At 42.0% G+C, this 22,324-nt stretch overlaps 1 protein-coding gene and 1 pseudogene across 1 annotated transcript in view; one reads left to right on the plus strand and one right to left on the minus strand.

Annotated features, from left to right (window-relative positions):
• Positions 1-4,660: 4,660 nt before the first annotated feature.
• Positions 4,661-22,324, minus strand: part of RAB39A (RAB39A, member RAS oncogene family) — a 32,912-nt gene continuing 15,248 nt past the window's right edge. Inside the window, exon 2 of the mRNA XM_039222835.1 lies at positions 4,661-7,104. Coding sequence (XP_039078766.1) covers positions 6,678-7,104 — 427 coding nt within the window. The 3' untranslated portion in view covers positions 4,661-6,677. The remainder of the gene's footprint in view (positions 7,105-22,324) is intronic.
• LOC120224571 lies at positions 14,438-14,612 on the plus strand (annotated as a pseudogene).

Raw genomic sequence — 22,324 nt, forward strand, 5'->3', positions numbered from 1 at the left:
ATAATTTTTGGCTAGGGAAGAAATTCCTAATCAAGACATAAATCCTAGAAGATATGAAGTAAAATGAAAACTTTACAACCAAAGGTAACACACAAGCTATAACTGGCTATAAGAAAAAAATCTCAACTCAAAACAAAGCATTTCTGTCCATACTATAGAGAATGTTCCTGGGCTCAGTCAGTTGAGCAGCTGACTTCGACTCAGGTCATGATTTCACAGTTCATGGGTTCGAGCCCCACGTTGGGCTCTGTGCTGACAGCTCAGAGCCTGGAGCCTGCTTTGGATTCTGTGTCTTCCTCTCTTTCTGCCCTGCCCCAGGAAGAGTTATTCATAAACTCTTTTTTTTTTTTTTTAAGTTTATTTCTTTTGAGAAAGAGAGGGAGAGAGTGCATGAGTAGGGCAGGGGCAGAGAAGAGGGAGAGAGAATCCCAAGGAGGCTTCACACTGTCAGTGCATAGCCGACATTAAAAATTAAAATTTTTTAAGAAGAAAAAAAAATAATCTAATAATACATCTTTTTTTTTTCTTTTTTAATGTTTTATTTATTTCTAGGAGAGACAGAGAGAGAGACAGCGTGAGCAGGGGAGGGTCAGAGAGAGAGGGAGTCACAGACGCTGAAACAGGCTCCAGGCTCTGAGCTGGCAGTCAGCACAGAGCCCAACGCGGGGCTCGAACCCACGAACCGCGAGGTCATGACCTAAGCGAAAGTCGGACGCTTAACCGACTAAGCCACCCAGGCGCCCCAATCTAATAATACATCTTTTTAAAAAAAATTTTTATGTATTTTATTTTGAGAGAGATAGAGTGTGAGCAGGGGAGGGGCAGAGAGAGAAGGAGACACAGAATCTGAGGCAGGCTCCAGGCTCTGAGCTGTCAGCACAGAGCCTGACGCGGGGCTTGAACCCACGAACCGTGAGATCATGACCTGAGCCGAAGTCAGACGTTTAACTGACTGAGCCACCCAGGTCCCCTAATAATATATCTTAGGCAGGTACATTGTAATGTAAATTATGTCAATAAAGTTATTTCCAAAAAATCTATTTAAAAAACAATGCTACTGATAATCATCTTATACATAACTGGGAAGCCCGATCCTTTGGCCCACGGTCCTTACCACACGGCACACACACTCACCGCTCTGGTAATGACTGTTTCCAGCACAGCTGTTGAGACATGAGGGCTACACGCATTTGAGTCCCTGTCCATTTGGTCAGGGGTTGTCGGTGTCGCCCGCCTTCCCTGAGAGCTGTATCATCTTCTGTTTGCCTGCTAGAGCATTCGCCCAACTCTGAGAATCGTCATGTCAAAGAGTCACGACCACTTACAATGATCTGTAAGATTGCCTTTATCGACAGTTAGTGTCTGGCATGCTGGGGATTAAAACTGGCTTCTTGGCAATTTGGCGTTATAAGGATAATATTAAAAGGGCGCCTGGGTGGCTCAGTCGGTTGAGCCTCTGACTCTTGGCTTCAGCTCGGGTCATGATCCCAGGGTGGTGGGATCAAGCCCCACGTCAGGCTCTGTGCTCAGCATAGAGTCTGCTGAGGATTCTCTCCTCCTCTCCCCCGCTCGTGCTCTTTCTCTCTTTAAAGAAAAAAAAAAACACTAAAAACAAAATAAAAGGACATTTATCAAGTGCTTACTATGTGCAAAGCACTGCTGTAAGTATTTTACATGTATAACTGGTTATATATGCGGAAGTTATAAAATTTTTTGTGAGACTGAACAGCTCAATTTAAAATTTAATAAGCTCTTGCTATGTGTGAGGCTAAAGCATGACAATGATGAACTTACTAGAAAAAGGTCACAAATTCTGAATTATGTCTTAAGGCATAATAAGAGACTATGATCTTTTAAAGTAATTCGGAAAGCCAAAAAGCCCTGGAGTCTACAATTCTTTTGATAACTCATTTGGCAGCAAACAATCTGACCTTAATTGGTGATAGGCTATTTACAGGCATTTTTTTAATGTAAATATTCATACATTTTGCTGCACATATATACGTGTTTGATCATGGGGTCTGCCTCACACTTCACCAGGGTATTAAATAAAATAAATAGGATTTCAGATCTCTTGATTCTTATTTGCACTTCATTTGTAAACACACACACACACAGACGCATGTCATTGCAGGTAAGTGGTTGTTTCTGCTTTGAAATCACCCTGAAACATGGTTCCCCAAAGATGAATAAGGTAACAACCTCGTGACAAGCATAGTTCTCATTCTTTTTATTCATTATTTAAAATCAAGTAACACTCATAACATACATCAAAAAACGTAAACCATGTCTTTCTTCCATTGGCTGTCATTCTAAAAAACAATGGCAAGAGAGGACTGTAGCAAAACACGTTTCTCCATAGAATGTGTAAATTAAAACCATGTATAAGGAATCCACGTTTAATAGGATTGATTCAACATACTAACCATTGATGGTGAATCACCGAAGATTGCGTCAATGAGACAATGTTTTAGGCACAATCTAAAAAAAGACAAAAATTTACCCAGAGAGATAACAATAAGGAACATCAACTTTAAAAATAATCCTAAAATGGTTTCTTTTCTCTTCATTTACTCCCTATCATGATTATGCGTAATGAGCAGACCAGCATCTGTAATGATTGATACAGATTGTCACAGCTCAGCGCAGATGATGTGTCCTGTCATCAGTCACTAGGATTATCGAAACACCAAGTCATGCGGTGGTTCTCCCAAGTTCGGGAGATGGTTTGCTAGTTATTTTAGTATCGAGTGGAGATTGGTTGCTCAGGGAAGTTTAGTGAAAAAATCGGGATTTAGAAAGATTTTGATTCGGAAGCAGAGATGACTTCTTATCAGCTGTGGAATTTCCAAGAGCTAGCTTCTTCCGGGGAGCATGTTCTATTTTAAAATACAAAGGATGTAACTTTAAAGCCTTTATAGTCTTTCTTCTTCTTTTTTCCCCTTAAAGATTACATGTTTCCTTTGCATTTCCAACTAAATCTCTCCAGGCAGTTACTGGGGAACCAATGAATTAGCTTATGAAATGGGTCTTTAGTCTTTCACATTCTTGTCACTCAGTCAGACCTAAGGAAATTATTCAAATATAGTGCACTCTTTGAAGTCCATGAAGCTTTGTACTTGATTGAATCAAAGGCAATATAAAATCAAAAGCGCTCTTAAAAGGATTTCATTAATCTATAGATTCAGTTTTTGAAAACTGTAGTTGGATAAATAGATTGGGAAAGTCTTCTTAACAATAATAAAGGCTGCTTTGGTCGCCCCTAAAAACAATCATGGAGTACTTTGAGGCTGTTGGAAATCTAGTGCAAACTCTCCAAGAAATCTTGTTTGCTACTATTATGTACATAAAGGCCACATTTAAAAGCATTCTGTTTACAAAATCCTTTTGGCTTCAGCTTACCAATTAATGAACATTACATTACTATATGCGTTCAATGTGTTAATACAGTTCAAGATGAGAAGCGTTTGTCAGGGACAAGTGTATCATATGATCAGATAGTTTCTCATTTCCTTCATGTTTATTAAAAATACTTAGTAATTAGCTACATCATTCATTAGTTTTAAATTTTAAACTTAAATAGGTTTAAATTTAAATTGAATAATTAAAACTAAATAATTTCAATGACATCTGATTCGAGTATACCTGGCTACTAAGACACTTACTCAAAATGTTTTGCCTGGAGCAAATATTTTGACCAAATATTTTGGTGTCACTATCCATATTCTCCATAATGATGTGTAAGAAAATAGGTCTCAGTTATTTTATATATATACCTATATGGATAAAGATATCTGGCTAAGGTTATATAGACATTTGGCAATCTTGTGTAAGAACTCAGATCTCTATAGTTATTGTTCATTTTAATATTGTTGTACCACAAACCACCCTTCCATTACCTCAAAATGATATGGCCCAATTTTAGTATTTTGTGGATTCAGTTAGATCACATTTCCCTTTTTCTTTCTCTCTCTCTCTCTCTCTCTCTCTCACACACACACACACACACACACACACACACACACACACGCCTGACAGAGCATGGTAATGGAAAGAACCCCAACCCAGGTATAAGGAAAACCAGAGATCTAGACTTGCTTCTGCTCATGTGTGACCTTGGTTAAGTATCAACTTTTGGGGGCCCTGCATTTCCATTGGTTTCTTTTGCCTCCTTCGTTCTATTCTAAGTCTTAGAAAACATCAGACCCTTTAGCCTGAATGTTAGCCTTGTCCCACCATTAGTGTTATAAAGGGTGTCCACTGGAAGTTAAATCATGTTTTATATTTTAGCTGTTTAACTTTACAAGTAGGCACAGTTGCCTGAACCTTAAACTGTTGTTAGATACCCAATTTTTGAGTTGGTGCCATTTCGGAATGATGGGAAATTGTAAGATTTAAAATTGTAGCAGTGAAAGGGGCGCCTGGGTGGCTTAGTCGGTTAAGCGTCTGACTTTTGCTGAGGTCATGATCTCGCGGTTCGTGGGTTTGAGCCCCGCGTCGGGCTATGTGCTGACTGCCAGCTCAGAGCCTGGAGCCTGTTTCAGTCTGTGACTCCCTCTCTCTCTGACCCTCCCCTGCTCACGCTGTCTCTCTCTCTCTCTCCTAGAAATAAATAAAAATATTAAAAAAAAGTAAAAATAAAAAATAAAATTGTAGCAGTGAAAATAAATTGCGTCACATTTGGGGGGACAGTGTGGACTCACATGAGTGAAATTAATACAAGGAGATCAAGAAAATGTTGACAATACAACTATTCAAAATCTTATGGTGATGCTATAATTTGTATTCTTCTCTCCATAAGCACTATTAAAAATACTTCTATGAACCTAGAAAATGTACAATTATTTAAAATATAATTAAATATCGACTTCAATGATGCACAAAAACACATTCGAACACGACTCCTGATGGAATCACATCTCCTGGGATCTGCCTCCCTGTCATTTCCCCTTGAGAGGAGCAGTGTCCCAGGGCAAGAGGCCACGGGCGAGCCGTGAAACCAAGAGAGCCCTCAGGTCCAGGAAAGCCTGCTCCCTCTGCAGAATGCGGAAATGGGAAAGAATGGGAGAAAACAACATTCTCGTCCACTGTGAATACAATGGTGCGCCCATGCGGAGCTGACACCAAGCTCGAATTTGCATAATGCTTTCTCTATTTACAAAGCTTTTTCACATGATTCACTTGATTCTCAAAACTGGTCCATGAAACACGATAAATGGGGTTATTCGCCTCATCTTACAGTTAAGAGAACAGATGCTTAGTGAGGTTAAGTGACTCACTTGTGTTCAGGTAGTGGTACAGCAAAGGCAAGCTTAGAACCCAGGTATTCTGATTTCTCGTTAAATATTCTTTCTACCATATCACTTTGGTTTTCAAGCAAATGAAGCTACTAAAGGTTAACAGTAAACCTCATCATTCCAAAAAATGGCTGCATTTGGTGTCCCTTTGTGATCAGGAATGAATGCTTCCTGAACAGAAATGTATGTTCTACAATATTGTCATCAAAATGTCCCTTCCAGGAGGGGAATTTAATCAATTAGTTAAAAGTTAGAAAGCCCAAAAGTCATTTTATAGCCTTAACTCAAATCCCAAAAGTCATTTTATAGCCTTAACTCATTATTCTATCATTAATTTTACTGAAATACAATTTGAATGCTAAATATATCAGACATTTAACCAATCTTCCTTGTCCAGAAAAATCTTTCCTATACTTTTTTTTGTCCCAGAACAGAGAAATTCAGAAACTTACTCAGACCAAAAAAAAAAAAAAAAATCACTAAAAACATTCCATATTTACCTATATTGATAATTTTGACAATAGTTCAAGGTAAATTGCACTTACTTTCTTTGAAAATGTTGGTATATAAATGAATTTTCCTTTTCTAAATAGGGACAATATACCATAACATCAAAACACTTGCTGATGAACGATCCTTCATTTTTATTTTTACAAATATTTGCGATAAAATATTTTGCTTGGATCTTTAGATATCTTTACAAAACATAAATCTATCAAGAGCAATAAATCAGAGAACAAAAATGAGTATAAAACTTATTTTTTATGATCAGGTAAATTAAGGGAGGATACATATTTCAAAGAATAGTTAAAAACCTGGTACATTAAATATGGAATAGTTATTTTTGTCCTAGTTGATGATACCTCTGAGATTGTTAACTTTGTAAGCAAACACTGCACTTTTTTTTTTTTTTAAGTTTTAAACTCTTTCTGGCTTATATTCTTAACCCTTCACTTTTAAATCCACTTTGCTATTCAGTGTTAACAGATTAGCTCAGGAAAATGTAATTCCTGATGAAATCTTTTCGACTAGGCCATATATGCACAAAAAAACCATTTCAACCTGTCAAGAAAAATGAGTAATATTGATATATGTGGGCTTTACGGTCAGCTATGCGCTAACAAAGTAAGAACGGGCATCATCCGGTAGACACTCCAGTTTCAAGCACAGGTTGTCTGCTTTGCCTGATAATTGAGCAAAACACCCAATCCCTAGTGTAACCAGCAAGCATAGCGCTCCAAATCAAACACCTCACAAAATAGCATTAGCGCGGGCTTACAACTGTTTCCTAAATGCTCTCATGGCATCTCCTGCTGCTGTTACCGTTGGTATTCAGGCTGGGATGATGCCCATCTGTCCACCATCCTTGGCCGGCCCAAGTCAGCAGAAGCACTCTTTCCTGGGTTTTACTGCTTCCTCAGAAGAATGCACAGTATTTGGAACAAAACCGCTTTTGACCCCTTCCCAGCCATCTTGAATACAAATCTCTCCTCTCTTGATAAGTTCGTATATGTCTCTGGTCAAGATCGTAAAGGATTCCTCCACATTTGTGGCATCTTTTGCTGAGGTTTCTATATACTTCATACCACAGTCCGCCGACAGCTTTTCAGCTTCTTCCCTGGTAACCTGGCGTCGCGAAGCCAGGTCACATTTATGTCCCACCAGCAGAAACACAATCCGAAATGGCTGTACGTGCATTTTGGCTTCTTCCAGCCAATCTTTCACGTGTTCAAAAGATCGTCGGTTGGTAATGTCAAATACTAAAAATCCACCAACTGAGTTGCGGTAGTAAGATCGCGTTATTGACCTGAAAAATAAATAGAAAAACAGGTTGTGAAAGAGCAAGTTGTTCCGCTCCCACCGTAATAAAATCTGAAGGTGATGTCATGTGACTTCACTAGAATTTACAAACCGAGTAGCAAGTGTCTTAAGTGAACAAAAATATTCTGAGACGAAGAAGCAAGCCGGTTTCATCTACTGACAGAACATTCAGTGCAGCTATTTTCAGACAGATATAAGCGCTTACGTGGTATGTTATCTCACACTGAAGGTTATTTATTTTTATTTTAAAGCATCTGATAGAGGGGCACCTACCTGGGTGGCTCAGTCGGTTGAGTGTCCGACTTCTGCTCAAGTCATGATCTCATGGTTTGTGAGTTCAAGCCCCGCGTCGGGCTCTGTGCTGACAGCTGAGAGCCTGGAGCTGCTTCAGACGCTGGTCTCCCTCTCTCTGTCCCTCCCCAACTCACAGTCTGTCTGTCTCTCTCTCTCTCAAAATAAATAAACATAATCATAAAAAATTTAAAAAGCATCTGATAGAATTATTAATATTAGTCTCCTCCAGACCCTGGCTTGCTGTGTTCCTACTTCTGGTCAAGGTTCCCGTTGGGTAGTGCCTTTCTCATGGGCTCCCATTCTGTTTGCTGTCTCTTTCCTGTCTCCCATGGGATCAAGTAATCCCATTCTCTTTCCTGTCTCTTTTGGCCAGGTGGTGAATGGCTTCTCACTGTTGCTAACTCTGAACGCCTCACCATCCTTTCTTGATGCCCTTGACCTTGCCCACTATTTCCAGAAACAGTCACTTGGTTAAGCTTTCAGTTAACCCTTCTGTTTGATTTCTTTCTTTGTTTAAGTTCACTTATTTATTTTGAGAGAGAGGGAGTGTGTGCACCCGTGCGTGCGTGATCAGAGGACGGGCAGAGAGAGACAATGAGAATCCCAAGCAGGCTTTTCACACAGAGCCCTACATGGGGCTGGATCCCATGAACCATGATACTGTGACCTGGTACCGTGATCATCAGCTCATGATACCGTGAGCTGAAATCAAGAATCAGACGCTTAACCGACTGAGCCATCCAGGCGCCCCTGTGCTGTTTTCTGATTGAATCATGAGGCCACGTGGCAAGGCCGTACTATTTTATATTTCTTGCTTTTATATGTTATATTTCTCCTAGAATGTCTTCTACCCTTGCCTAGCAAACTCCTATGTCTCCTTGAAGAGTCAGCTCAAAAATCATAAATATGGGAAGCCTTCCCTGTCACTGACCTCTCATTCCCCACTTCTCTTAGGCAATCTCATAATTCTGTTGAGCCTTTGGCATACCGCCATTATGATTACACCCATTTTTGCAATGTGCTGATTGGATTGGCTGGTATGACTCCCATTCAGTTCAAGGCTCCTTGAGGATCAAACATTTTCCCTCTATGTATCTAACAATCCTATTGCCTGGCAAATGATAGATGCCACTTAATAGCTGTCATATTGGATTAAGTAATCTTATTGGAGAAGAAAAATACTAAATGCGCTAGGAGGCAGAGATCACATATGTCTCAGTTTCCAAGTTGTTAGTGACATTGAGCACTGAGATGATCCTTAAGTAAACTTCTCTGCTACTTGCCTGACCACCAGAGATCTTTGTGGAAGGCCAGTGGGTCATTGGTATGCTCTCCACCTCTTGCGTGCCTTCATTATCCTGACTGCTGACATCACAGCTCAGTTCAGTGACCCCCTACCACAAGTACCATCTGCTGTGGGAGTGTGAAGAACGAATGTTTATGTCTTCTTTCTTTCCCTTTCTTCTGCTTCTCTGTTATTCCTCAGAATTCTTGGCAGAGAGATTCTCAAGTGAATATTTTAGGAATATTTTCTCAAGGACTACTGTGTTATACAGTCACTGACAATAAGAAAATTTTCCCACTATCTTTGACAGGCTACAAATACTGCAGTTCATTTAAGTTGCTGCTTTAAAAAAAATGGAGGGCTAATTTGTTATTGTTTTGCTACTCATCTTTATAGGTGTGCATTTAGGTAGATGTGCAACGTCTTAAAAGAAACCTAATTAAGGCTATGTCATTGGACTGAGCTTTAATTCACTCAGCACTGAGCTGGCATTACTTTTATTTCCCCTCCTCTTTAATTTACCATTAGTTTAATTTATAAAAATATACTTTGTGGTTAAAAGCTCAATGTTGACATGCTCATATATTAGGCAGACACATGTCTTACACTGGGGAAAATGCCATGTGTTTCCAGCCCTGTGTATTTAATTTTGCAAACATATTTAGAATACAGTTGGTAAATCCTTTTATAGAACAAAATTATAGCAAAGTGAATGCTGTATACACTATAGAAACAGCCTATTACTAGGGATTAGTTGGGATATATGGTCTCAATATGACATCTGCCATTTTCTACATAATAACCTGACCTTTAGCTTCTGTGTGAGTGTGGATATTAGGTTTAGAATTCTGATCCGGCTAGGATTCAGATTCAGATGCCGTTGTCGCAGGTGGTAGGTTTTCCCTAACATGATTGGGCATCCCTATTGTCAATTATTTAGGGGGAGACACAGGCCTACAGACTGAAACTAAATCTTGAAAAGGAGCATGTATCTTTCTCAGGACCTCCTTTCTTGGGTAACACTTAGGTCTGAGAAATGCTCAAAAGTATTATAGTAGGGTACAGCATCTAAAAGTACTTAAAAGAACTACATAGGTCAGCAACCCTATACAGAATTTGAGTTGATTTTGAGTAATAATTCTTTTTTTTAAATTTTTAAATTAAAAAAAATTTTGAAAGAGAATAAGACGGAGCGTGAGCAGGGGAGGGGCAGAGAGAGGGAGACACAGAATCTGAAGCAGGCTTCAGGCTCTGAGCTGTCAGCAGAGCCCAGTATGGGGCTCGAACTCATGAACCGTGAAATCATGACCTGAGCCGAAGTTGGACGCTCAGCCAACTGAGCCACCCAGATGCCCCAAGTAACAACAACTCTTTATAAGCAACAACATCTTGCTGCAGATTACTTTATAACTATTTTCTTGTGGGCTTTGAAAGTCTCACTGAATGAGAGACTAAGGAAATGATTAAGGAAAAGAAAAAAAATCGAGGGGCCGGGGGAGGGAGGAAGGGAAGGAAGGAAGAGAAGGGAAGGAGAAATAAATGAATGGATTCCAATGGTCTCAGGTGTGCTTTGTGAAAGTTAAGAGTTATGATGTTAGGGGTGCCTGGGTGGCTTAGTCGGTTAAGCGTCTGACTTTCGCTTAGGTCTTGATCTCGCAGTTTGTGGGTCTGAGCCCCGTGTCGGTCTCTGTGCTGACCGCCAGCTCAGAGCCTGGAGCCTGTTTCAGTCTGTGACTCCCTCTCTCTCTGACCCTCCCCTGCTCACGCTGTCTCTCTCTCTCTCTCTCTTAGAAATAAATAAAACATAAAAAAAAAAAAGAGTTATGATGTTAGCCTCTGGCGAGACTGGAAAGGGCATACAGCATCCCCTAAATCCAACATGATGGTGATATAATGGGAAGGTGAATAATGGAAGATAGGCTTTACAGCTACAAGTTCTTAGCAGACCTTTGTCCCCCTCCCCCCACCAATGGAAGATCTCCTTTTTTTTTTTTTAATATTTACTTTTGAGAGAGAGACCGAGCATGAGTGGGGGAGGGGCAGAGAGAGAGACACACACGCACACAGAATCCGAAGCAGGCTAGAGGCTCTGAACTGTCAGCATAGAGGCCATCGTGGGGCTCAAATCCATAGACTGTGAAATCATGACCTTAGCCGAAGTTGGACGCCCAATTGATGGAGCCACCCAGGCGCCCCAGAAGATCTCCTCTTGATAATAAAAGAAACCTACTTGTTCTTTTATACCTTGAAAACTACAGTCTTAGCAACCCTTATCCCATTTTCAAAGAACAGTCTTCTCTCAGAATGTTTTCCCCTCCTCCTTGCCTTTCCTGAAAGCTGCTGTATTTAATTTCATTTTCTGATCAAACGGCTTCCCCCGCAACACGCTCAAGTTGCTTGTTCTGTAGGAGCAGGAGGAGATGGCTTCTGCTTCCCCAGGGCCACTTCCAGAGAATTCTCTCCCAACCCCAGTTGTAAAATAAATAAATAAATAAATAAATAAATAAGATTAAAATAAAATAAAATAAAATAAAATAAAATAAAAACGCTTGCTCCTTTGAGGCTTCTGCCATCTGGCTCTATCATCTGCAGTCATCTGCCAAGTGCTTGGTCATTCCCCGCATGCAGAAGACTTGAGCACTTCGCTTTGTTTTTCTTTCCATCACACTTCCTGTCATTCTGCTCACTGATTTCAACACTCATTTGGATGAGCTGTCCGGTGTCATCTCTCAGTTACCTGACTTCCTCATTTCTTTCTTTCTTTTTTAAAATGTTTATTTAGGTTTGAGAGAGAGATAGTGAGAGAGAGAGAGAGCAGGAGAAGGGCAGAGAGAGAGATGGAAACAGAATCCAAAGCAGGTTCCAGGCTCTGAGCTGTCAGGACAGAGCCCAACGTGGGGCTCGAACTCAGAAACTGTGAGATCATGACCTGAGCTAAGGTTGGACGCTTAACCAACTGAGCCACTCAGGTGTCTGTGACTTCCTCATTTCTAATGAACTATCCCCTCCATTCTGTTTTCTCACTTCTTTTTCATCATCAGAAAGTCACTACCTCCAAAGCTGCAAATATACAGCTTACTTTTTGATCAAAATCTCATAGCTTGCAGCATATTTTTACTGCGATAATTTTAAAATGTTAACAAGATGTGTAATCTACCGAGCATTTCCATTACTTTCTATCCATTAATACCCTCCTATTTTTAACCTCCTTCCATGAGACATCATGATAATTGTTCTCTTAGAAACGTCTAAGTTCCCAAGCTCCTCCCCCACTGCTATACTCATCTGGGAATACTACCTCTAGATCAGTCCAGTGTGTAGCCGAATCTTTCCAGGGAAGATCACTCAACCAGGCAGGCTGGTGTCAATATGAATTAGTTATAACCACACTCCCAAGTAGATACTCACCACTGCCAAGGAATACTGCTGGTATTAGGAGAAACTCTTCTCCTTCTTCCCTCACATTTAGGCTTCTCCCATAGGAAGAAATGGGATATCCCTTTCAAACTTTTTCTCCCCACAAAACAGAACTGGAGGGACATGTTACTCCTCTCATTAGACACCTCCATTGAAGGGAAAATGGCGGCTGTTCGGTCAGAGTCTGCTTCTCAGATTGCTGGGCAGAATCACTGTGTTCAAGGCTAGGAGTCTTGCACACCATCCTTCTTCACTGATTTCCACTTTCTAAATCCAGGATATTGGGTTGTTAACTGTAAGAGGTAGGCAGGTGCCATGTCTATGCTCATCACTGAATAACCAGTGATTTCCAAGTGCCTGGCACAAAGTGTGCACTTGGTACATTCTCAGCGAGGTAATAAATGAATGGTTTGGTAAAGCCATGCACACAGCCATTGGGGAAATAGGAGAAAAGCGGAGAGAGTGAGGAAGATACTAGCAGTGAAAGGAAAGAAGAGTGCCCAGGATTAAGATCTATCAGCAGTGTGTTACACTCTCACATAACATGACAAGGTCACTGAGTTGCTATGAGTGTGTCAGTGGCTAGAGAAGAGTGGGTAAATGAAACATATATCCACATACCCTAAAAATATATCCCATGAAAATACAGTAGTCAGTAATCTCTGTGAAGTTTCTTGGGGGGGAGGGGGATCCCTTAATCTGAAGCATGCTGTTAAAACCTCTCCAAAGACAAATTGTGGTATCTTATGCACCCTCCAAAAAAGAAAACAGCATAATACTTGGTGGGCCTTTTTGGATCTTGGAGGACACGAGTATAGTATTTGAATCTACTTCCCTGACCCATTAAGTGGGACACCCAGTAGGCTACTGGCTTGAATAGGGCCGACAGCAAGAGACATCCCTTCAGCTGCTCCAAGCAACAACACAAGCAGCTTTGCCACTCAGCCCGTGGTCCCTCAGACCTGATGGGGCTTGCCTCAAGTGCCTAGGGCAGACTGGGCATTGCGTCTGGCCGGGGAAGTTTCTGCTGCACAATTACAGGAGTGGCATTGTGGGATGAAGGTATGCCCTTTTTGCCAAGAGCTATTATGCTTTTGAGAAAAAGTTCTTGGCTCACAACCTGGCTTTGATAGAGACTAAATGTCTAGCTGTGTGACTCTGAGGGCTCATCAAGAGCTAGGTGTTCTCTGTGTCACGAGGCTGGACCTTAGTCACCAAGCAGAAGTCACATATATAGGGAGGACAGGGGTGGAGGCTGAGGGGACCTGGAGTAACAAGGCTCACACACCAAGCAAGCCTACTTTCGCAGGACCCTCTCAACCTATGGCCTGATCGGGATTTCCCTATAACTAAAGAGGAAGCAACTCAAGTCTGCCTGACACATGGTGCTGCACACTGCGCTGACATTGGTCAGCCCCACTCCACAGTGGCCCTGAAGGTCAGTGGAAATGAGAGCCCCTCCTATCCGTGGAACTTCTAGTGGTACTTTTTCCAGGGGGAGAGATGGGAGAGACGTAGGGAGGGATGGACACCAATTCATGAGCAGAGGCTAAAAGTTTGGCATGGTGGAAGAAACAAGATCAGAGGACTGATAATAAGGAGGTCTGGGGGAGAATAGGTACGCAGATGGGTCTAGAGCATGTGAATACGTGTATTCTGTGTGAAATACTCACCTAAAGCCCGCTCTGTGGGGGAGTGAACTGGTGAAACAAAATATCCTGCCTGCCCTGTAATTATCAGTCAGTATTTAAAAAAATTTTTTTTAATTTTTTTTTTTATAGTTTATTTATTTTTGAGACAGAGAGAGACAGAGGATGAGTGGGGGAGGGCCAGAGAGAGAGGGAGACACAGAATCTGAAGCAGGCTCCAGCCTCTGAGCGTCAGCACAGAGCCTGATGCGGGGCTCGAACCCACGAACTGCGAGATCATGACCTGAGTTGAAGTCGGACACTTAACCGACTGAGCCACCCAGGCGCCCCTAAAAAATTTTTTTAATGTTTATTTTTGAAAGGGAGAGAGAGAGAGAGAGAGCATGAGTGGGGAAGGGGCATAAAGTGAGGGAGACCCAGAAAGAATCTGAAGCAGGCTGCAGGCTCTTGGCCATCAGCACAGAGCCCGATGCAGGGCTCAAACGCACACACTGTGAGATCATGACCTGAGCCAAAGTTGGATGCTTAACCAACTGAGCCACCCAGGTGGCCTAATCAGTCAGTATTTTCACCCCAGTCTGGATTCAAAGGGATCATGGCAGAGACAGAGGCTGTGATTGGGCTCAACAGAGTTTCTCTTGCCTGGACTGTCACTGTTTAATAGTTAACTTTCCATTGCTTCTTAGCCTTTTGGCTAAGATCAAGTGTAGTATCTGTTCTTATCAGTTTAATAGTTAACTTTCCAGCAGCTACTGTCACTTTTGATATGGCATCTTTCTCTGGGGGACACCATCATGGAAGGAACACTGATGTGTCCTCACTATCACAGATGTTTAATCTGGACTCAAATCATGCCAGCACCGCCATCCATGAACTTATAGAATCCCTTACATATAGACACAGTATCCCACATTTTGCTGCAGACCAAAGATCTCACTTAGCAGAGGAGGAGACAGAGAAATAGGCTGGTGCCATGAGATTCGTGGATCTTAGCATGTCACAATCACCTAGAGGCATCTGGCCGTATAAAACTGTGGAATGGGTTAGGATTCAGTTACACCAACATCCAGGAGGTAACACCTTATAAGGTTTTAGAATGACTCATGAAGTAAGTTTTAAACTAGTGAGGGATAGAGTGTGGGGGAGGAGGTTCCTCATGCGCAGATGCTGTGGTTTGGAAAACAAAGGGTAGAAGTGGGGTGATGGTACCTCTCACAATCACACTTAATGAGTCACTACAATTTTTTGTTGCTTCTAATCCCTGTGACTCTGAACTCTGCTGATGTCAAGGTTTTAGTATCCAGAGGAGAAATGCTTTCACTAGAGAACGCTGTGATGCTTGTACCAAATTAGCTGAGACTGCCAGCTGGTCATCTGGGGCTTCATATGGAAGTGGGCAAACAGGCAAAAAAGGGGGAACGATATGGTGAGGACCGCACTGGTGGTGCTTGCTGCCCAGAACATCTGTGATCTTTCGATTCATTCCAAGCCCTGTCCCTCCAGCTTCTGGTCAAGTCTCTGTGCCTCAGACATGCTTCTAGTAACTTTTGTTTTAGATCAAGGTCCTTAAGTCGCTTTTGGTGCTGAGGACTGAAACCCTGACTGATAGCATCCACACAGTTGTAAGAGAAGAATGGCAGAAAACACAGCCACAGACATTTTATAACCTTGAACATAGTCTCATGACACCCAAATTCATTCTTCTTTGGAATTATTGTGAGTAAAAAACACGTAAGATGAGATCTACCCTCTTAAAAATTTTTAAAGTGTACACTACAAGTATTGTCAACTGTAAGCACAGTGCCGTACAGTGGATCTCTAGAACTTTCTCATCCTGCATGACCAAATTCCATGCCCATTGAACAGCAACTCACTTCCTCCTCCCCCCCACACCACATTTTTTTCTGATTCCATGAGTCTGACGACTTTCGATAACTTGTATCCACAGAATCACGCAGTATTTGTCCTTCTGTAACTGGCTTATTTTACTTAGCATAGTGTCCTCAAGGGTCACCCGCGTTGTAGCATGTGACAGGATTTCCTTCTTTTTTATGGTTCAAGACTACTCAATGGTATGTTTATGCCACATATTCTTTTAACCATTCATCTGCAAGGTTTGTTTATCTATTTATTTATTCATTTATTTATTTAATGTTTATTTTTGAGATAGAGAGCATGCTGACAGCACAGAGTCCAATGTGGGGCTCGAACTCATGAACTGTGAGATCATGACCTGAACCAAAGTTGGACACTTAACTGACTGAGCCACCCAGTGCCCCTGCAAAGTTTATTAAGTATAAAAAATTTTTAATGTTTTATTTATTTCTGAGAGAGGGAGAGAAAGAGAGAGAGCGAGCGAGAGAGCGAGCAGGGGACGGTCAGAGAGAGAGGGAGACACAAAATCCCAAACAGGCTCCTGAGCTACCTGTCAGCACAAAGCCTGACGTGGGGCTCAAACCCACGAACTGCAAGATCATGACCTGAGCTGAAGGTCAGACGCTTAACTGACTGAGCCACCCAGGCGTCCCTGTTTATTTATTTATTTATTTTTAAAGTTTATTTATTTATTTTGAGAGAGAGAGAATCCCAAGCAGGCTCTAAGCTGTCAGCGCAGAGCCTCATGTGGGCTCAAACTCACGAACTGTGAGATCATGACCTGAGCAGAAATCAACAGTCAGATGCTTAACTGACTGAGCCACCCAGGTGCTCCAAAATGTTTATTTTTAAATGTTTATTTATTTTTGAGAGAGAGAGACAGACAAAGCACAAACAGGGAAGAGATAGAGAGAGAGGGAAACACAGAATCTGAAGCAGGCTCCAGGCTCTGAGCTGTCAGCACAGAGCTGGGCCCTGGGTTCAAACTCATGAACCATGAAATCATGACCTGAGCTGAAGTCAGATGCTCAACAGACTGAGCCACACAGACACCCCAAGTTTATTCTTATAATATATTTGCTTTAAAAAAGTGGTCATCTAATTTATGTTAATTTTTCTCTTAAATTTTTCCTCTGAAACAATACGTAGACACGTGACAGAGATTGCACTGCAATCTGCTTATGTTTACAACAAATTACTTCAAGGAGCAATAAAATAAAGTGTGAATAATATACCTTTAGGTATTTGAATTTTTTTTGACCCAAATGACATGATCACTGACACTCTAAAAAAATGTAAATGTCTCAAATTAAGCAGTTCTCTAGTTTCCTAGAGGGCACTGAAAACAAGATGCTGCTGTCCTATGAAGGACATAGTCCATAGGCCCTGGAATGCAGGAGACTATTTGTATTATATCATATTTACTTATTCTGAAATGTTTATTTACTTACTCTGAAATGTTATCAGAAAGTAGCAAGATTATCTAATTCTTACATGCTCTTATCATGAACTTTGTTGGATGTGCACAGGCCTCTGAAAAAAGCCATGAAGCACAGAGCGCTTGCCGACTTGCTTAGGTGAAACGTACCAGATGTTCTGTCCTGGAAATGCCCTTTGGGTGGCTTTGCCAGTTGTAAAATAGGCATTCAGAGGACAGAAGTAGTTTGATGCCAGCGCAAGTAGTGCATGAGTGCATTAGCCCTGTGAGTGCTTTTCACCATGACCTTACCTCCCTGCTGCCCTTCTGGGAATAGTCATTGTGTTGAGGCTTCATTTACCTGCTTCACTAGCTTTGTCATCCAGGCCCTTAGGACTGCTTTCCAGATAAAACACAAGTCTCCCCTCTCCTTTTATTACTACTGACTCTAGCAACTCCTCTCCTGAGATTCTGAAACTGAAAGCTCACGACTGAAGATTTCCTCTGGTACACATACAAACATTAAAATTTTCTTTGGGTAATTCCAGGGTCTTTGCATAAAATATCACTTACTGACAAGACCAAATGGGCCATATTCTGTCTTTGAATGTCAATCAATTCCCACGACCACCTTCTATGTTCTTTTTATGACACATCATTACTTTATGGTGGTGAGGCCTTCCCACCTAACGTGCTCTATTCCAGTCTTATCTTCCATTTTCCTCCACAGCACGTAACACTGACAGCCTATGTAGTTTTTATAACTTACATGGTTATAGCCTGACTCCTCCCATTAGGAGATAAGTCCTGTGAAAGCAAGGATTTTTGTCATTTTTTCTGGAATGCTGTATCCTTAGTGTCTAACATCTTGGCAGAGCTGGGTATGATGTGTCCCACCAATATTTGTAAAGGAATACATCAACAAATGAATAAGGTCACACTGTCAGACTGTGCCTCGGCAGCGTGCAGATGTGAGCAAATGGGAGAAGAGCAGAGAAATACCAAAGAGCTTTTCTCCTTTTGATATTTATGGTAGGGATTTGCAAAGCCAAAAGGAGAGAAAGAAATGGGCTGAATAGGTGTAGATATTTGCAAGCATATAGGCGAAATCATCCACATTTTCTAAAGCACTACTGTATTTAAGTTGGTAGTAATTCAAATGGGTACTGTGCAGTGGCTTCTGGAAGGTGGAGCAAGTTATGTGTGAAAATCGAAATAGTTTACTTGGAAATTAAAGGGAACTGTCTCTAGCTTTGCTGTCTGCAAGGTGATAATGGAAGGTGCTTATTTTCTATTTGGTTTGTTAACAGAAAATATATAAAAGACTTCAGCACTCAGTCCAATGCTTTCTGGCATCCGTCTGCCATATAAAAGACGATAACCATCTTCTCATGATTATTTTATTTTCCATATTGCAGAGTGCATTACGTGATCTACACAATTTAAGAACCATTTTCCTTGGGTTCTAATTCTCCAACCCTTTTTGTGACTTAGTCTCTTTTCATATGGCTTTCTCTGTGCTGCTGGGCTTCCTGTAATTTTGTACATCTCTTCACACCTGGGATTTATAACTGGTGTTTCTTTCCCATTTCATTCTCTCTGAATCATGCAGTTCTTATTTTCAAATTATTTGAACAGACTATGCTCATGTTCTTTTCCTTCTTTTTCTGTGTTTTTATAGAAGTTACACATGCACTTGGCACACATCCTTAGTTTTCCCCATTCCCCAACCAGAGTCATCACATCATCATTTTAGATAAGTCATTTCTTGGCATTTGTGTTTATTCTGATCATAAACTTTCTTTTCGTTGCTGAGCCCTGACTTTGTAAAAGACTTCCCCTTCCTGCACAATCTCTTCTAGAATTAATAATTATCTTGTCTATTAGTAAAGATAGGCCAGGCTTGCTGCAGTAACAAAACACCCACCTGTTGATGGGAAGAATGAGAACGAACCTGGGCTTATTCATTTCTTAAAAAAAAAAAAAAAAAAAAAAATGGGGGGGGGGCCCTGGGTGGCTCAGTTGTTTGGGCATCCGACTTCGGCTCAGGTCATGATCTCACAGTTTGTGAGTTCGAGCCCTGCATCGGGCTCTGTGCTGACAGCTCAGAGCCTGGAGCCTGCTTCCAATTCTGCGTCTCTCTCTCTCTCTGATCCTTCCCTGCTCACACTGTGTCTCTCTCTCAGAAATAAATAAAAACTTTTAAAAAAATTAAAAATTTTTTAAACATTTATTCATTTTTGAGAGACAGAGCATGTGTGGGGGAAGGGCAGAAAGGAAGGGAGACACAGAATCTGAAGCAGGCTCCAGGCTCTGAGCTGTCAGCACAGAGCCCAATGCAGGGCTTGAACCCACGAACCGTGAGATCATGACCTGAGCCGAAGTCGGACGCTTAACCGACTGAGCCGATCAGGCACCCCAAGTCTGGGCTTATTTGTAAAACCACCAGGTGCTACTTCGGCTCAAATCCACTGGCCACAATTAGTCACATGACTGTGTGTATGAGAAGGGGGATATATTCCTCCCGTGTGTCCTGAAGAAAAGAAGCATCTAATATGAATGAGCACTAAAGTATCTACATCTTTTTCTTCCTTTCTTTTTTGTTTCACTAAGCTCAATAATCCAATTCCAAACTCTCAGCCAATTGTGTTCTTTTAAGGAGCTCTCATGAGCCTTTCTGTCTTTTTTGTCTACCTGAGTAGGTCTCCTCCAGAACCTTGCAGCCTGCCGCGATGTGGCCCGGCTGTCCTTGGAACCTGCAGCAGAGAGGTCACCCTAGCACGGCCCCTCACCATCTTCCTGGCCTCCGCCTGTCTTCAGAGGTAGGCCTCCTGTTCCCTGTAGCCCACGAATCCTTCGCTCCTGATTTACTCCGCTCTGTGCAGGTGCTGAGTGCACATTCCCAAACAGCTTCTCACAAAGACGCATGGGGTAATATTTTGAAATCTTGCACGTGTGATTTATTCTGCTCTCCTGGTTGAGTGATAGTTTAGTCCGACACACAGTTCTTTCAAAACTTTGTAGTCTCTCCATTGCCTTCTAGCTTTCACTGCTGTTTTCAGAAGTCTGAAACCAATATGATTCCAGACTCTTCCCTCCCCTGTGAAAGTCTGTAGGAACTTCTCTGTGATGCCAGTGTTCTAGAATTTCACGACAATATCCCTTAGAATGTGTCTACCTTCATCTATTGTGCTGGGCCCTTCCCATCTGAAAACTCAGGTCCCTAAATCTTGGAAAATTTTCTTGAATTGCTTCACTGAGAATTTCCCCTTTCAGTTTCTTTCTTTTTTTTTTTTTTAAATGTTTTATTTATTTTTAGGAGAGAGAGAGAGACAGTGTGAGCAGGGGAGGGTCAGAGAGAGAGGGAGTCACAGACTGAAACAGGCTCCAGGCTCTGAACTGGCAGTCAGCACAGAGCCCGACACGGGGCTTGAACCCACGAACCGTGAGATCATGACCCAAGCGAAAGTCGGACGCTTAACCGACTAAGCCACCCAGGCGCCCCACCTTTCAGTTTCTTTTGTACTCTCTGGGATGTCCTTTCCTTGTCTATTAAACCTTCTGGAGTAGTCTTCTAATTTTTTAAGTTTATTTATTTATCCTGAGAAAGAGTGTGAGCACGTGTGTGAGCAGGGGAGGAGCAGAGAGAGAGAGAGTGAGAACCCCAAGCGGGTTCCGCACTGTCAGCACAGAGCCCGATGTGGGGCTCCAACTCAGGTACAGCGAGATCATGACCTGAGCAGAATTCAAGAGTCAGATGCTTTACCAACTGAGCCACCCAGGTGTCCCTCCTCAACTCTGTACTGAATGTTTTATTTTTTTCTACTGTATTTCTAAAAGCTCTTTTGTTCTCAAAATATTCTTTTAAAAAAACTATAATCCTGTTCTTTTATGAATGTAATATTTTCCCATTATCTCTATTAGTAAATTAAAGACAGTTGTTTCTTTGTTAACCTTCCTTTCTCCCTTATTAAGTTTGTTTCTCCGGTTGCCTCTGGTCTGTGTTTTGGTCTCTAGGTTTTATATTACAAGTTTCCTAATATTTCTCATAGCTGCTCATGGAGACCAAAAGCCCCACAGAGTCTGGGTCACTGGGTCACTGAGCTGAGGAAACTCCCATGATGGTATCTTACGTCTCTCTTCTTGGACTGGTCAGATTCTGCAGAAATGATTTCACCAATGTTCTGGGGTTTTTGTTTTTTATTTATTTATTTTTTAATTTTTTTTTTTCTGAGAGAGAGAGAGAGAGACAGTGGGAGCAGGGATGGGTCAGAGAGGGGGAGACACAGAATCTGAAGCAGGCTCACGGCTCTGAGCTGGCAGTCAGCACAGAGCCCGACGTGGGGCTCGAACCCAAGAACCATGAGAGCACGACCTGAGTCGAAGTCGGACGCTTAACTGACTGAGCCACCCAGGTGCCCCTGTTTTTTATTATTTTAACCAATGTCCTGTTTGAAGGGTAAGGGGCTGACTGCCAGCATTCTGGGAGCTGCCTGGGGGTGGGGGCGGGGGTGAGGATGAGGACTAGGCTGTAACAGCATTCAACATGCACGCACTCACTTAATGCCCTTACTTTAACAAGGGGCCCCGGGGCGCCTGGGTGGCTTAGTCGGTTAAGTGTCCCACTTTCGCTTAGGACATGATCTCGTGGTTCGTGGGTTCGAGGCCCGCGTCGCTCTGTGCTGACTGCCAGCTCAGAGCCTGGAGCCTGCTTCAGATTCTGTGTCCCTCTCTCTGACCCTCCCCTGCTCACACTGTCTCTCTCTCTCTCTCTCGCTCCCTCTCCTAGAAATAAATAAAACATTTAAAAAATTTAAATAAGGGGCCCCAACCTCATTTGTGCCTGGTGCTTCCAGTTGAAGACTCTATATTTCATTCTTTTCCAAGAATAAATTTCCAGTTTTTTGCCAATGTGGGGGTAGAGGAAGTCACCTGGTTTGTGTGGAATGGTGGTGAGGGTGTGAGGATCCAATCCTTCTTTCTTTCCTTTTTATTTTTTTTTATTTTTGAGACAGAGAGAGGAGGGAGGGGTAGAGAGAGACAGAGAAAGAAGAGAGAGAATGGAAGAGAGAGAATCCCAAGCAGGCTCCATGCTGTCAGCACAGAGCCTGACATGGGGTTTGATCTCAGGAACCATGAGATCATGACCTGAGCTGAGACCAAGAGTCAGATGCTCAACCAACTGAGCCACCCAGGGGCCCCCAGGATCCAATCTTTCTTAGGCAGACTGGCAATCAGTGATGCTTATTTTAGCACTTGCAGAAGTATC

The sequence above is a fragment of the Hyaena hyaena genome, unplaced genomic scaffold (assembly GCF_003009895.1).
Source record: "Hyaena hyaena isolate Hyena2069 unplaced genomic scaffold, ASM300989v1 scaffold_1190, whole genome shotgun sequence".
NCBI classification, from domain to species: domain Eukaryota; kingdom Metazoa; phylum Chordata; class Mammalia; order Carnivora; family Hyaenidae; genus Hyaena; species Hyaena hyaena.